General features: G+C 39.9%; 1 protein-coding gene across 1 annotated transcript; it reads left to right on the forward strand.

The window, feature by feature from the left end:
* The first annotated feature begins 213 nt into the window (after window positions 1-213).
* On the forward strand, window positions 214-9,450 carry LOC102700605. Its single transcript, XM_006650222.3, has 9 exons — window positions 214-551; window positions 1,340-1,574; window positions 1,740-1,909; window positions 2,654-2,796; window positions 2,912-3,089; window positions 3,327-3,894; window positions 4,305-4,417; window positions 6,957-7,200; window positions 9,098-9,450. The coding sequence occupies exons 1-9, from the start codon at window positions 328-330 to the stop codon at window positions 9,323-9,325; spliced, it is 2,103 nt and encodes a 700-aa protein (XP_006650285.1). The 5' UTR covers window positions 214-327; the 3' UTR covers window positions 9,326-9,450.
* The last annotated feature ends 8,322 nt before the right edge of the window (window positions 9,451-17,772 follow it).

Here is a 17,772-nt window from a genome sequence, read left to right on the forward strand (position 1 = left end):
ACTGGATGACTTAAATGATAACATAAAAAAATTAGTTGATAACGGTTCACACTGTTGATCTTAGGCACATTTTGAATTTTTTTGGAACTCGAATTTAGACAACTACGAGATAATTTGGCTGATTTTTAAGCTCTTCCTAATAAAGAAAATTTGGCACTATTTTTAGAATGCTCTACTGGCCGTACGTACTTGGACGCCCAAAAGGCAAGGCAAAGGAAAGAGAAACCACACCACACCAGCAAGCAAGGGTTGAAGGCAGAGGGAGAGACGCTCATCTGATCTGCCTCCGCGCGATCTCCCCCTCCCACCCCCGCGGCTGAGGCGACGATGGCGATGATGAGCCGGACGCGGGATCTGCTGATGGAGGGATTCGAGGGCCTCGTGCGGGACGGCTCCTTCAACTGGGGCCTCCCCCGCCCCCCCGGGGCTTCGCCGGCGGACGACGCCGATGACCCCGCCAGCTCCTCCTCCTCCTCCTTCTCCTCCGGCAAGCAGGCCACCGTCCCCGGCCTCTCCCCCAAAGCCAACGTCATCGTCTCTAGCTGCTCCCGGTAATGGATGGCGGCGGGGTCCTTACAATTGCCTCGTGCTCAATCCGCCTCGCCCCCTTGGGATTTCTTAGTTTCTGGGCTGGGTAAATGTTGTCCCTATGGGGATTTCATTTGCTCCTAATTTATTTCCTACATGGGCTAATTGATTCTAATCCAAAGCATGTGACGATTCTCAGAAAATCTGCAATTATTTTTTGTGGCTTTATCAGTAGCTGACATTATTATGATTCACAATCTTAATCTGCTTGAAGAGCAATAAGAGTATGGTGGTAGCGATGTCGTGTAAAGCCTGTGAGTTCGTGCTGGATCTAGAACGGCGGTCTTGGTTTATGGAGTCCAAAGCTGCTGTGCGCGATGTAGCTTGTTGTGCCCACGGTAGCTTCTTAGTTTATTGGGAATTTTGTGAACCACAGACTCATATAGTATAGAATCATAACCGTAGAGCTGTTTCAAGTCTCCATGAACTGGGTTTTCTTAAAGATTTTTGGTTGCTTATAAAGGAATACCTTGTGTGAGCTAATATATTTTATGCCCTTCGAGTGAATGACTTGTAATTCTTTGATTAGTTTGGTGGGGAACATGTTGAGAATTCTATGCTTCATGGAACTAATATGATGTTTGCATTTGGTCTTGCTTTGTTAAGCACACAGGCATGGTTGTGCAATGTTTCCTACTCCATATTGTTATGTCATGTAAAATAATTTCCCTTTTCATGCAAAAACTACATAATGCCACTTTTGCTTTGCTTAGGTGCTGATCAGTTGCCTTTTGTGTTAATTACATTTCAGGATACTTGGCGTTTCCACAGATGACCTACAAAATGACTTTGATATGCAAGCATCTGATTCCATAAAGCAACCAAGAAACTATGCAAGAAATCTTTTGGAATATTGTTGTTTTAGGGCACTTGCACAGGCCTCACAAGTTGTAGGGTATCTTGCTGACAAAAGCTTTCATCGCCTGACTTTTGATATGATGTTGGCCTGGGAAGTTCCCTCTTCTTCAAGCCAGCTCACTGTCAAGGTTGAACATTTTCCTTTCTTTACTTTCGTAGATAGCTTCCTTTGTTTACACCCTTATATAATTTGTTATGATTGCATTAGAATAATCTGTCCCATGTTTCTTTCTCATATTAATAGTTTTTAAGAATCTTTCTACATGTTGAATCTCATCTTCCTTCCATTGCAGGTAGAAGTAGACAGCACAGTTAGTTTAGAGGCTTTCTCAAGAATAGCACCTGCAATTCCAACAATAGCTGATGTGGTAACATTTTCAAATCTGTTTGATGTACTTTCATCTTCAAGTGGAGGTCGGCTTACATTTCCTGTATATGATAAGTACCTTACAGGATTGGACAGGTCACTTTCTCTACTGGTCTGTCCATTCAATTTTACTTGCTGTTGTTTCAGACATTCACATGATCACTGTAGCTTTTATTTCCAGATGTTTAACCTGTTACAACCTTACAATAAATGTTACCTTTCTACTTTTCATTGAACAGAGTGTCACCATGTTTTGTTAAGATTGATGTAGTAGATCCCCTTCTTAACTACTCTTCCACATGCTCAAAGTTGTACCTGCTAATGCAGGGGCCAAGGAGTGATATTTGTGGCATGATCACTGTAGATGTTTGTACCATAGTATGTAAACGAGTTTGGAGAATGATTAATGCACCATGTTACATACTATTATATAAGAAGAGAGGGATAATTTCTGTTATCAAGTCCAATGGTTGTGTAGCAATCAAGTTATCTGTTGCCTATCTTTACATCCTTGTTCATTTGGAGATACCATTGTTCTATCAGTTAATAAATATTAACTTGTTAGTTTATATTCTGAATTTAGTATGCGTATTTTAAGTAGGATAGTAATTGGGATCCCTTCAAAACATTAACCATCAGTTCACGCTATACTTATTCCATAAGTTAGATCTGACGTAAATGCATGGGAATATGGGATAGTTTATTTTCCAACTTTTACTATTTCAAAACTATGCTCGATTATGCTCTTATTTTTTCTCTAAAGATCGGATATACAAGCATGACTTTCTGTTGGATCTTGTTTCACAAGATCAGGACTCAAGAGTTGTTTTATTTCTGTAGAGCGATGAACAAAATGAAAGGACAATCTGAGTCGTCACTTTTATCTGCCCAGCGGTCTCAGAGGGGAGAAAGAATTGTAGAAGTAGATGGAACATTGACGACACAACCAGTACTTGAACACGTTGGGATTTCTACATGGCCAGGTACGTCTGCTCTATTGACCAAGTCAATCCTGTTGTTTAATTGACATATTCTTTTTTGAACTTGCCTTGTTACTGTTTATATCACTGTGTTTCTGCCTTTCCTTTTGCTACACAGGAAGGTTGACACTTACTGATCATGCCCTTTACTTTGAAGCACTTCGGGTTGTAACCTATGATAAGCCTAAAGCTTATGAACTTGCTGAAGATGTAAAACAGTCTGTTAAACCTGAGCTGACTGGCCCATGGGGCTCACGGTTATTTGACAAAGCTGTTATGTATAAATCAACAACTTTGTAAGTTTTTTCACACTTACCAAATCAAATAAGCAAACTAAATAAATGTAATAGCTGGTTCATATAGTGGACTCTTTGCTAATTAGTTTTAACTTACAGATCGTTGCTATTCATTCCTTTGTGTTAGGACATTATAGCAACATGCTTTCCTCACCTGATATCCTTATAATTAGCACATAGATTTGTTCTTATCATCTTCAGTTACATGTTTTTTTGTCCATTGAATGCTGAATGCAGAACAGAACCAGTGATCATAGAATTCCCAGAGCTGTCTGGCCACTCTCGCCGTGACTATTGGCTGGCTATTATATCAGAAATTCTTTATGTCCACAGATTTATTAGGAAGTTTGGCATAAATGGAGTTGATAAGGAGGAAATACTTTTGAAGGCTATACTAAACATTATGCGGCTGCAAGCTATTGAAGAGTTAGCCATTCCAGTTTCCAGTCGATTTGAGTCCCTTTTGATGTTTAATCTGTGTGACAAACTTCCTGGAGGTGATGTAATACTTGAAACACTAGCTGGTACTATATCATCGAGAAGCTCAGCTCGAGTTAACCGTCCTGGCACTAGCAGTGGAAGGCATTCAATGTCCCGCTTTGCTGTTCTGTCAAATCTGGGAGTGGTATCACGAAATAATAATGACGAGAGACTCTTTGTTGGTGAGATAGTTGTCGGGGAAATGAGTGCCTTACAGAAGGTAGTTACTGAGTCAATGAACAACTATAAGAAAGTCGAATTGGCCCAAGCCACAGTTGATGGAGTCAAAGTTGATGGCCTGGATACAAACTTGGCGGTGATGAAGGTATAATCAGAACAAAACTAGCCTTTTGACTTGTTAAATTACTCTGAACAAATAATGGTATATCCAAATTGATTCAGGCACCACTTTCATCAGTTAAAACTAGCCTATTTAGAGTTTGTTTTTCACAAAAATCAACGATCTATGCTTAGTTTAAAAGAACAAACATGGTATGCGTAGATTTTCTTTGAATCATAAACTTTTTAGATTTCATAAACTTATTTCTAATATGAAATTGATCGACAAAGTTTCAAAATGTTTGACCAAATCTTATCATAAACATCAAATATTTATGAATGGAGGTAATATATTATTTTTATCAAGAAGTTTTTTGGACATTATATATGCATATATATTATTGCTTGAAATGTGTAGCAACTATACTAATTTATATTTCCTTTCTTTGCATTTAGGAATTGCTATCTCCCATAAGTGAACTTTGGAGGTTTTTGGTGTTGCTGGCATCTTGGGATGAGCCAATTAAATCCATGGTATTTTGTTTGTTGTCATCCTATATCATCATCAGGTATGCTACGCTCTCATGGATGTTTTCTTTTCAACTTTATGTCACAGGATGCTTTCTAACTGTGGTACACAATTGTTTTTTTTTAAAAAATATGAAACTTACTAATATGATGTAATATAAACATAAATCTCTTCGGATTGAATGTTGGTTCGATTGCCTCTAATATATTCCTCCCCAAATTTAATCAGTTCACATGCTTTTCATCCACCTTGATGCTTCTCTTTGAATTTAAGACTCTGAATTTGAGTTGCACCATCAAAGTGATGTCATCTAAGGTGGTGGAATGATATGCAGTATCTTACTGCCATAAGAATCTCCTTGCATCAAGGAGAGTGGCATGAATGATTCTCTTTTCTTTATTAAACACTTTAATTATGATTATGCCTTCCTGCATATAACTAGGATAATCACAAGACCTCCCTGTTAGCTGCTGCATCAGTGCCACCTCTGTTCTCCTGTCTGACATATTGCACACGTGGGTAGGAGTGGTAATGGGCCAAGACTCTTGGGTTCTTTCACAACCCTATTTAATTCTTAAAAATTTTTAGCTCAAAACTCTATACAATTTTATTTTTAACCCGTTTTGAACCTAGCCCTTAAATTTTATAGGCAAAATGGTTGGGCCCATTACCACCCCTACATGTGGGTGCTTGCATGTTTTTTTTGCGTGGCTGTCACCCCGGACCAATCTTGGCCATCCATCTTGTTTGATTGGATCTCAGCCGTCGATTCTCTGGGAACATCCTCTGTGAACTTGGTCCACGGTAGACTGGCGCTTCTCTCAAATGACACATGGGTCCCGCATGTCCACAACCTTGGCTCTCTCCTGTGCTGCTATCATAATCTCTCTATATTTTTTTTCGGGGTGCAGGCCTGCTTGGGGTTACAATGCCTTCTCCTTAGTCATTATTACATTGCCTAGGAATACCTCCTTACAAAAAAGTAAGAATACTTTATTCAACAATATTAGCCATTCATTGGTATCTAGCATCTTATTGCCCTGACACTTTCAATCTTGTGCCGCACCAGTTCTGGATTCTGTACCCGACATCAATCCAGCCTAAAGTACCGTTTGATTCCCTAGTGAAAAGAACCATAACCATTGTATTCTGAATTGACATTGACTGAATATTGAGCATATATTAAATTTATTGACTGAACAATAAGAGGCATGGATCATCTGTGAGGTGCATTTTCCTAGTTTACATCTGCAATACATTACTTCAGTTTGATGGATACTTGAGAAATGAGAAATAATACTTAAATGTATAATAATAATAATTTGGATATATAGATAATGTTTCAGACAATTTGTGAGTCCTTGTACTGGTGTTCTATGACGCCTACTTATCCATGTCCATGCATCATAATAATATAGTGATTCTGAATATACCAACTTGTTCCGAGCCAAAGAACTAAATATAGCTGCTACTTGTGATATATGTTCAGTATATATAAGAAGTTACTGGCTATCATAACCTACATTTGCACTCGCACTTGTTCACAAGTACTGATGATGCTTTGAATGCTTGAGGATGGTTTATCTTGATTTGAATATAGAACATTACTAAAGGACAAATAACAAATAAAATACTGTTAATATGATTTTATAATTCATAATAGTTATATAATATTTTTTCTAGTAAAGTACCTTCCTTGTCTTTCCCAGCATGTGTCTTTGATCAACAAGTCTAGATAGCACAAGCTACAACCAGTCTTCTCCTATATCTCATGCATAGCTTCCACTCCTTTTCACTAAACAAATACTTAAGTCATTTTACTAATCTGCACATGTACCACCCGCTCAGAAGTAGGGACAATGCATCCATGAAAAATGTCCGCAGTGCCTTAGGCCCTCTTTTTGCATGAGTACAAGCTGATATTCATAGTGAAGCTACACCCATTGGAACTCTGGAATTGTAGAGGCATTCTATTATTTGGTAATCAGTGTGGCTGCAAATGTCTGCCCTAGTACCACCATTGTTGAACTGCCTCTCTTCAGTACAATGAGCTCCCTGTCTATTCAGGCTTGCAGTTGGCCATGAATTGTATATAGAAGTCCAGAAGTGTATGAGAGTGTTAGTCGAAGTACAAGTATTTGTGTACTACTGATAAGAGTAACATTACATCTAAGAAGTATATGAGAGTGTTAGTCTTAGAACCTTAAGTTGGGCTTTGTGGAAGGTAATGACAGAAAATCTGAGGTAGTGTGTTTCTTGCCTTGGTTGCAGAAAGAGTCACTGGTGTGGAGGTATTGCCAACTTAAGGAAGGTTTATTCTTCCCAATTAAAACAAATTGACATTCCTTGTGGAAAACAACTCATTTGAATCCTGTCAGTCCTAATAATCTTATCTATAATGATATTTTTTTTTCTAATGAAGTATCTTCTTTTAAATCCAAGGTGGCCTGCAATTCTTTTTTTTTTTTTGTCAAATTGTGTCCATAATAGACGAACCTTTGTTCTTTTGTGATGTATGTGTGGTACAAAAATTTTGCATTCCTCACATTTGTAATATCCCTCTGTTTCTATGCTGGCAGGGGGTGGTTGGTCTATTTTCTTGTTCTGGTGCTCTTGTTTTCAGCAACTTTCATGTTCCTTACGAGACTAACAAGTCAAGGAAAACCAATGATTGAGGTCAAAGTGACATCTCCACCTCCAATGAACACGATGGAGCAGCTCTTAGCTGTTCAAAATGCTATTTCCAAAGTTGAAGAGCTTGTTCAGGATGCAAATATTGTTCTTCTGAAGACAAGAGCTCTGTTGTTAGCTTTTCCCTCCCAGGTAATTGTATCTTCTTATTCTTCGATCCTTTTAGGGTTGCTCCCTAGGCTAAGAACTATAGCAATATTGTACTGTGAATATATGTGCGTCATTCATCGAGTTAGATTTTATTATGCAAAGGAAGCCAAAAGCTACACTTTAGCTTGTCGATAAATGATGCTTTGTAGAGAAAATAATGGTATGTTAACTCAAGACAAAATAATGTAGATTCACCTAGAAATGTGTGCAAATTGAAAAACAAACGAACCATCTTGACTTCTTGAGTTGGATAAGTAGTAGTTTACATTTGCAAGTATGGTTCAATTTTTGTTTGCTCAAAACCATAATAATGACAACGTGAAGTTCTCATCTGTAGACTTAAGAAACAATAAGAGATGCACAAAGCATTCATATTGGTCAAGTTAAATAATCATTTGAAATCATATAGACTATATTCAGTGTTCGCCTAATTGGTCAACTACGCCGACTAAGGCCGTGTTCTTCTGTGCGGTAACCGACGCGTAAAATGTAGCAGTGGATTAGCATATGATTAATTAATTATTAGCTATAAGAACTTAAAAATTGGATTGATATGATTTTTAAAATCAACTTTCTTATATAATTTTTTTGCATAATACACAGCGTTTAGCAGTTTAGAAAGCGTGCGCACGAAAAACGATAAAACCTTGGTTAGTTAACCTAGGTAAAGAACAGGGTCTAAGTTGGTGACTAGTCGGTAGTCGATGGCAACGGTGAATCAGTTGGTTTGACTGATTAGTCAGTCAAAATCAGTTCAAAAAAGTCGGTTCAAGTCGGTCACTAGTCAGTTAAACCGACAGACTATACAAAAGTGGTGCAGTCAGAAAATTTGGACCAAACATGCGGGCTAAGAGGTGTAGGAAGGTGTGCTAGGGTTAGGACCTCTCCACTATTTCCATCCGTTATGCTCTCCCCTCCATGACCTCTTCTTTTCAATAATCAATATTCAATACCCACTAGTCTGAAAATATGGCACGGAACATGTCATTTAAATTCCTTTTGTAATTCAAACCCTCATAACATATTATGCATGTAATTTAATGATTCAAAAGAAATCAGTGAATGCTTCTGTGCTTTTGTTACTTTTAAGTCCCATTTGATTTTTTCCTTAAATAAGATTAATTTGGCAATCATGAGGCACCAGCTCTTGAAGTTGTTTTACTTTCTGTGTCTACCGTTATTCAGATAATGATTATTTATTCTTGTTTCAGAAGAGAGCATATCAGGTCCCAATCTTTAAACTGAAGTTAACAATTGCTTCCCCTCTTCATTTTATAAATTGGATGAGCAAACAGTCATTTCATATTCAGTTGGGTAATCTGTTAAAGAAGGATTTGGGCATTTGAGCTCAAAAGTATTAAAATTAGGAAAAAGTAATCACCAAAGAATATATGAAATAGTGCTAGGATTCCAGTGGTTATACGGTCTTTCATGTTTTATCCAATCTAAACTGCTGTTTGTACTATAAACTTAATATGCAGCTCTCTGTGCATTTCTTTTGCCTGACATAGGTTTTGTGCTGGAACTGGTCTTATCTTCTCAGTCTTTTAATTGGTTTTTAGAATCAGAAGCTAGATGGCATCGACAGGGGTTCAAAAGTTTGATGAATATGTTAAACCGTTGATAGAACTTTTGCATTTTTCTGAACTTTGCTGAAAATTGTGACATTCAATATATTTTGATAGATCTCAGCTGCTTTCTTTTACCTCCAGCGTTCCACCTTGAGCCTATTGTTTGTAAAAGATTATTTCGCCATATTCCTATCCAATGCTATATTGCAATTTAATGTGTTGTAACAAGATTCCTAATATTGCTCTGACGTTGAGTATGTATGTGTCCCTTGGCTTACCTACCTTATTCTGGTTCTCATAATTCACAGGCCACTGACAGAGCTATACTTTCGCTGGTAGCGATGGCTCTGAGCCTTGCATTCGTGCCCACAAGGTTGCTTGTCCTGATGATGTTTCTGGAGGTATTCACGAACCATTCCCCGCCAAGGAGAGCAAGCACCGAGAGGTGGACCAGAAGGTTAAGAGAGTGGTGGTTCAGCATTCCTGCAGCTCCAGTAGTTGTGGAGAAGGATAAAGAAGACAAGAAAACAAAATAAAAGCCGTGTGTGTATTCAGTGTAGTTCTGTGCCATCTTTGGCCGGTGGGTTGGGATGGATCACCAACGCCCCTCTTGTACAGTAGCAGTTAGAATTTTCAATAAAAATGCTAGTTCACCTAGAAATTACTTGCCTCGTACTTTGACAATTTCGTATATAGCTTCATCGGGAACGGGACAACACCCAAGTTTGTGTGAATTTACCTGAATTACTTGCCGTTCGTCGTCTTTTTTATTTGTGGCGGCAGATATGGGTGATTGTTTGGTATTTTTGATGAAAAAAAATCAAACGATGTATCTGAAAACGAAAAATAATTTGTGAATAAAATTTTTATGTATATATTTTTAGCAATTTAAAAGCCAATGTTGTAAAATAAACTTTGGTGAAAGAATTTTAAAATCAGCTCCAAATTTAAAGTTAAAAATTTAAATTTTGGATTATAAGCATAAACATAAGCGAAAAAAGAGAGTAGGTTTTGCTAGTTGGGTGTGGGTTTTGGCCTTGGTGTGATGATGCATGGTGATGTGGGCAAATTTAGTATTTAGGGCATGCATGGTGTTCCTACGTGACGAGTGGCTTAGACTTTTTATGTAGGAGCCACGACTCTAGCTCGGCTCTTGGGAGTGTTCTGTGGAGGTGCGTGCCTCCTGCAGAAGATACATGAGTCTCAGCTTGGAGCTACGTTTGGAGCCTCCAACTTTTATCAACTCTTATGCTGAGAGCCATACCATGAGCATAAACGCTTGGTCCAATGACTTCATTGTCATATGGTAAAAATCCATGGCTACAATAGCTTGCAGTGTAGACCGTGTAGCCTAACAGAGACGTGGGCTCACATGGCAGCTAAGGGTCTGTCCCCCACTACGCGTGCCTTCACGACATTTCATAATGTCATTTGAGGTTTTTTTTTAATAATAAAGAATATACGTCATTGAGAGCCATGAACTTCAACTATTTAGATGTGACGACTTCGATAATGTTTTAACATATCCGGTTTTATATTTGATGGGTGTTTTTCTTAAGACAAACGCAGTAATTGTGAGCGTGTAACAAACTCTATTTCAAATGTATAAATCATTCACATCAACATGGTGTGGCTTCTCAAAAAAAAAAAAAAACATGGTGTGGTTAGTATAACAGTTTATTGCGCTCTTTACATTTGCTGTTTACATTAGGGAACCGGGAAAAAAATATGAAAATTTGAGATTACATGATGGACACACATTTACACACCACTAAGCACAAAACACCATATTAACATACTCGTGAATGCGCCCCCTAACACATGCGATAAGAGAAACCGACGACCCATTCTTAATCTTACTAAATTTATGTTGAAAGCTCGCATGTACATGATATTTATGGCCACTAGAATTTCAACCAGGGGAGTCGTACACCCACGATTTAACATTCTCTCCTCTATTTCCTTTGTCCTTTCCTCCTTTCGAACGGACCTGTGCCTTCAACGAGTAGTCATTTTGCTTTGGCACATTTGGAAAGCCAGAAATAATTTCCTTTTTAACTCGATCATTGGAGAGCCCCTGCAGGTCTGTTTACAGTCGGAAATCATGGCGGCAAGCTTCAAAGCAGTGGGGTCTAACTTACTTTTACCAGGCCACCGGAACAATGGTCAATCTTTGGATCTCTCTTCTTCCCTGTTACCTTTATGTTTGCCTGCAGGTTTAAGATGTTTTGTGGATGCGTCGTGGAAATCAAACTCTTCAAGGTTAGGTGTATTCATCCACAACAGCAGCACCCAAGAAGCTACTTTCATCCAAGCTCCAAAAGCTACTCTTCACCAATCCAAGCTGAATTAGGAGCACTTATTCTGGGTTATTTCATCTGCTCGAAACTTGGTTTTACAGATTTGGTTTTCCTCACGGACAGCATGATCATAGCCCAGGCGATTCAGAGGAATGATTTCACTGCCAATCCTTCCCACTGGTCCCTCCTCCCTCTTTGGTTTCAGCTGAAGTTCATGATGCAGGACAACCTTATGCAAATCCAATGGATCCCAAGAGAAATTAATTCAGTAGCAAATGACTTAGGTGCTAAAGGAAGGGGAAAAGCTAACCCAGCTTCTCCTTGTTTTTCTTGTCAAAACAGTCAGCACAATTTTTCTGTTGACCCCTCCACACTCTGCCCTCTGTCGGGCCTTTCCTCTCTTAGCATTCCCAATGTAACTATCACTTCTGTTCTATGTGTTTAAATAAAGTTCGTTTTTCGACCAAAAAAAAAAAACCACAGGACCACTGGTGCTTCCCCTGTTCCACCAACTTTTTAACTGTGCCTAGCTAATTAGGAGAATCTTCACATGGGAACCTAGATACTTTGTCTTTTATTTGGATTTTTAGTAATGACCATTTGATCTCCAGCTCCACCAGAGAGAAAAATCTTTAATTCTCCATAGGTAGATTACATGTACATAGTGTAGGTAGCTCCCGGCGGTGATTACCGAGTGTTTCTGTCCCAAGCCGGCGGTAAGACTCTTTGCAGTCTTTTCTTAGCTCACCCATACAGTACTCTTCATCATTAATATATAACTTATTTGTCTCTCTCTCAGAGTTTTTTTGTTTCATGTGCCCAAGCCGACTATAAATTTACAACCTGCTTTCCCCCTCTCTCCTCCACCTCAGCATTTAGCTGGCTTATAGCCTATTATTATACTTGCTCTAAAGGCTTCTTTGGAACACATGATATCATAAACACAGGAACATAAAAAAACATAAATAGAATGTCATGTCGGAACGAATCCTACAACAATTGAATCCAAAGGATTTTGCAAAAACATGTCTTCTTGCACTATAAAAGTGCATTCGAATTTTGAGTTACAAGTGAAAACAAGAGGTGTAGCCTCATGTTAGTTTTCCACTAAAATTATTATGAACAGAGACGTTCCATAATAATTTCAAAGGATTTTATAGTAGTCATTCTCATTCCTTGCTTCCAAAAGGACTATTTACTATCAAGTCATATGAGTAGTTTGGATGTCTCAGAGTGGCGGCGTGTGGTGGCCAGGTGTTGACGTCAAAATATGAACATTAACGTGTCACACAGGTAGGCTTAAGAGTCACTTCTTAGAACGTTCTAGTGCAGGACCTAAATTCTTAGAAAACCGGACGTGCCAGTCAGATTATGTAACTGATAAGATATAGGCATGGAAAGCAGTAAAACACAAACCGCTATCGGCCGGATAGCCGATACCGCTTCAGGTTCCTAGCCGATGCACTAGATAATCGGCTTTACAGTAATTTCATGATAATATGTAAAAATATGCCCTATCAACTGAATTATGAGTAGGATAACCACCAAATAGTTAGTCCACTGACTTATTTTAAAAGGTCAGACTTAATGGAGATAGTTTTAAGACTAGCCGGCCGATCGAATTGATCTAGCACTTATCGAATAGATCTAGCACTTAGCCGATAGGACACTAAGCGTGTAACCTGAAGTAAAACTGGATTGCTATGCTAATTACTAGCATGAGACAATAATAACCAAATGCATACATATCAGTGCTAAACTTAGAAGATTGGACTAAACCAAGATAGTTCAGATATAAACATAACCATGCACGAAATCAGTACAATACTATGACATACAAGCAATTAAATACTAAACCAGTGTAATCCATCAACTTGTCTACTAAACTTAGTAGATTAGACAAGCTTCTATAGGTAGATCGGACCAAACTTACATAGGTCAGACAAAACCAAGACAATATGCAGTCGGATTCGATATAACTATAGAAGCATGAGGATCTGTAAGCTTAATGAATAAGCCGATAAATTACTTAAGATAATGTTAGTTAGAACTCCAGTAATAAGCCCTCACGAGTGCTCGATCCGATCTATTAATGCAAACCCAACCAACTAGATTGATCGGACTAAACCGAGGCAGAACCAAGTTGAGCAGATTCATACCAACAAGTCGAATAAAAAACTCGCAAGAATTTGATCGACAACCTATCACTACTTCAAACCAAGAATAGATCGAAATAATAATAAGCCTCAGATAAACCGTCGAACAACTAGGCAAGAGATCGAACTAAATCGAGACAGTCATGTTCTAGCCGATTGACAGGTTGACAAACACGAACTACATCGCGAAGCTGATAAACCTCACGCCGAGAGCTCACTCTTGTCGAAAGTTGGCGTTGCACCGAAGATGTGTTATTGAACTGATTGTTGTTTTTACAAAGCTGCGGAATACTCTATTTATATCCCAAAATTAACTAACCTAACCGGATATGGATCCGTATTAGCAACTAACCTATTACACACGGACTGTAATTAGATATAAAATCCTAAACAAACTCTAAGATAGCCTAAGTTACACGGACTGTAATTAGCTCTGAATCTATCTCTAATCGTCTGGGCCCAATCGGACTCTAATTCCTATCCGACCCGGACTCTATTGGCCGAACTTTGAGTCGTATCCTTCTTGGTCTTCCGTCCAATTGCCCTGTTTTTCTCCGATTCGGTCTTCAATCGTGCGTTAATCCTCAATGGCTATTTTCCAAAATCTAGAGTTAAAACATGCCCCCCAATTTTGGAATAATTCATTCTTCCAAAATTTCCTCTGTTGCAACTGATTTTTTCTATCGGCTCGTTTCTGTTTTAACGACATAGTCTAACGACTTCCCTGTTACTTCGCATTGTGCTAACGGTCACTTCTTCCCATTGGCTTTCTTCATAAGCTTCCTCCTTCTCCCATTCCTTCACACTACCGTTTGCGCTTAATCCCTCATTCCAGCTTGCGCTTGATTCCTCGAGCTCCTGCTTCCTTCCAATCACCAATCCATCCTCTCCCAGGATCGCCGACATCAAGCTCATCTTCGCTCCGAACCAAGACCTCTGCCGCTCGGGACTCTGCTGTCCTTTTCCGCAACTTTGCCGCTAAGCCAAGCCTTCATCAGCATCCAATGGCCTCGCCCTCCTCATCGGTTGATACTCCCTATGAGGTCCTAGAAGTAAACCTCCAACTCCCTCTCTTCTTTTGTCCCATCCTTTTTCCTGTCATTGCGTACTCTATTTTTTCCACCTAGGGTTTACTGTATTGCTCTTCAATTCCTATACTGCTGTATTTACTTGGTAGACTTTTGCACTCCATCAGCTCAATCACTAGTTTATGCTTAACAACACTGTACCTTCTCTTCTTCTAGCAATTCAAAAACCAGATCATGATTCCGAGCCCAAAGCCTAGGTTTTACTTCCTTGGACCCATGGGAAACCCAGACCCCACATAAATAATTTGCTCAGAAGCCAATATGATCCCTTTTAAGAATGCCCAGCTGAACACCTCCAATTGGACTCAGTCCTTTCGATCTTTCCCCACTCCTCTGATTGGCTTGAGGGATTGGTACAATTGGCTATATGACTCCAAGGGCATCGGCCACTGCATAGGGCTAAGCTTATCTGAGATGGAAAAGGATGAGCCCTTACTCAATGTCGCCTCTTACTTCTGGTCCGATGCCCTGAACGTCTTCTTGTTTGGCTGCGGATTACTCACTCCTACGCTCATGGACGTGGTGATGCTTACTGGTTTGAACATCACAGCCCCCATTAACCCCCTCAGATTAAGGGCCAAATTCCAGCATCGTCTGCAAACCAAAAACATCAGGGCTGGACTAAGTACATAGATGCCCACTGCAAAGAATCTGGGCCGATTGACCACAAGGGGCACAATGCTTTTCTCAACCTATGGTTAGAGAGATTTGTATTCTGTGGGCAAACCTTAGGGCCAACCACCAACATGGAGAGCATAACTGAACAGCTAGCCGATGGCAAAACAATCCTACTTGGCCAATACTTGCATGAAGAGGTGTACCAAATGCTTCATCAAGTCTCTACTAAGTTGTCGACTGGCCAGCCTGTGGGACATGTCATTGGACCCTGGTGGTTCTTGCAGTTATGACTCCGATTATACTTCTCCAGAGTATTAGAGCTATCGGTCTTCAACCAGTGCAGCTACCCCTCACTGTCTTACAAGGAGTCAGAGCCGACCGTGACCCGGAGATGTATGTCCTATGGTGAAGTAGTCTCCTCCTTTCTGGGTCATCGGATGTCCACAGTCCGGTTAGCTCACATTTTCAAGTTCTGCTATCTCGGACCAGGACCCAATGCTTGCACCTGGTTTGCTTACTCGGATACCACTCACATTTTCAATTATTTCCAACTTTCTGTAATACCTAACACTTTTACTCTGCAGGCTACCCTTGCAATACCTGCCACCAGCAAGAGCGGCAAGCCGATGGAATATTCTTCATCGGCCATCCCAGCTTTGGCCATGGTGCGCCATCTCCAGCGGAATACATCAAGAAATTCTCAGGCCCACCGAGCCCCCTGAGGAGACCAAAGAGGAGCAAAAAGGTCACGTTGGCTCCCAAGAAGAAAAAGGCCAAAACTATTGTAGTAGCCCTGCCGATCTGGCCTCATCGGCTGAACTGGATGCCGCTATCGACGCCGCTGCCAAAAAAGACTCGGACACCGAGGTCATGCAAAAGGTGATAGCCTTTCTCTTTCCTTCTCATTAGGTAATTACTCCTTGGGGTAACTCCACTGTTTATTGGATCAATTACCTTGCTAACTTCTCTATTTCATTGAACTTAGTCACCAACTGCACCGCTAGCCAATATGGCTCCTGCACAGTCTCAGGTTGCCGATCCAATCCTAGCTGCCGAGGTGACGACTGCATCAGCTAATTCGGACTCCACTTCCACTACGGTCGGAGCCGGAACCAAACATAAGGTGATAACTTATCGGCCTTATCTTCAGAAGCCTTCTTCTTCTAAGGTAGATCTTAACGCTGTTTCTCAACTTTGAATATTTTCTGATACTTACTTTTGTTTCTTGATAGCCTTGTGCAGCTCCCATGGATACCGATGTGCCACCTTCACCAGGCGATCTTGCTCCAGAACCAGTAAATGCATTCGAAGAAGTCACCACATCGGCTACTACAACATCTGCTACCATATCGGCTGATCCTTCATCGCCTACCCAGCCAGCCGATGCTTCTCCCACTACTCTTGTGATGTAGGTAACCTTACATTGACCTTCTTTACCTCGCATCTCTATGCTTTAACTAACTTGTCAAATTTAAATCTCAGGACTTGGGTTAAGGTCGATAGGGAGGTGAAACGATGTCGTACGTGAGTGGTTGTAGTTTCACCCGAGTTGAAGAGCCGACCATTCCATGCGAATAAATGCTAGATTCCAGGGTGATTTATGGGGGGTAGAGGAAGGGATTCCATTTCTCAAATTAATTTGAGGCAAAATGGCTAGAGGGAGGCGAATTGAAGTGTTGGCGTGGCTGTAGGGTTCGTGGGCGCCAGGGGCTGGAGGAAGAAGATGATGAGTGGCTGTGCACGAGTTTCTAGATTTTTAATTTTATTTATTAAATAATTCGCAAATTTGATTTTTCATTTCAAAAAATCACACTCGTAACCTCTTGCCGCTCTCTAGGAGGGCGGAAAGCCTACGTGGCAAACGACGTGGCGGACAGGAGGGGAGGGGATGATGGCGGCGTGAAGAAAATTTTCATTTGGCCCCTTGCCGCCCTCTCGATGGGTGGATAGGATTAGTGAGCCCAGAATAGTGAGCCCAGAGGGTTATATTTGTTAGATTTTGATAATTAAGGGTCAGATATAGGTTAGTGTCGGTTAAATGTACTTTTGGGCTCCTAGTTTTCGTTAAGGACAATCAATCTTGTAGTAAAACAACTACTATAATTAATTGTGAAGTAAAGTAAATTTAAAAAGTAAATGGCATTTATATTTGTATTCATATTTGATTGCATCGATATAAAAGTTGTTTGAAATTGGTAATATTGCAAGTAATAACTTTATTAGAAATCGTTAGTTTTTACGTTAATTATTTGTAAAATTGAAGTTCCAGTTGGCACCTTGTCTTCTCCTTCCTCCCCTTCATCTTCACTACATGATTCAGCTTCATCTTTTATGCTACTAGACCCCTCGTCATGTTGGATAATAGTTCTCTGAGTTTCCTCGTTAAACACTGCAACGAGAATGACAGGTGGTCATCCTCGTTGCATTGCACTGTGCACATACCATCCCTAGGCCTCAGTTGAGTCCACCCGCATCAGTTCTCAGAAATAAACTTCTTCTATCCAACTTATTATCACAAAGACGGTTATATCTTGTGTTTGCGGGTTGAAGCGAAACCCCCTCATTAATCAACTATAAAGACCACCAAAAGTTCTTTCACCGGGCCATTCAATGCCCTTAACGATGCACCTGAATTGACTCAAATCTACCCCTGAAGGACTAGAGATAATGTTTCCTTCTCCATGGTACAGTCGAGACTGTACTTTAGGGCACTACAACATTTGTAACATTTGTATGTTCACGATAGCTAATGTCGCAACATTGTATTTAAACTATTGATTACAACACATACTGACTAATCACAACCTACATTTTCATTGTA

Source organism: Oryza brachyantha, chromosome 3 (assembly GCF_000231095.2).
Source record: "Oryza brachyantha chromosome 3, ObraRS2, whole genome shotgun sequence".
NCBI classification, from domain to species: domain Eukaryota; kingdom Viridiplantae; phylum Streptophyta; class Magnoliopsida; order Poales; family Poaceae; genus Oryza; species Oryza brachyantha.

What these genes read in the sequence shown, in the direction of transcription:
- LOC102700605 (XM_006650222.3), top strand. Translation starts at nt 328, where the DNA reads ATGGCGATGATGAGCCGGACGCGGGATCTGCTGATGGAGGGATTCGAG. An exon ending in CAAGCCAGCTCACTGTCAAG is followed by an intron (nt 1,575 to 1,739) that starts GTTGAACATTTT and finishes CTTCCATTGCAG; the next exon opens with GTAGAAGTAGACAGCACAGT. An exon ending in TGGGATTTCTACATGGCCAG is followed by an intron (nt 2,797 to 2,911) that starts GTACGTCTGCTC and finishes TTTGCTACACAG; the next exon opens with GAAGGTTGACACTTACTGAT.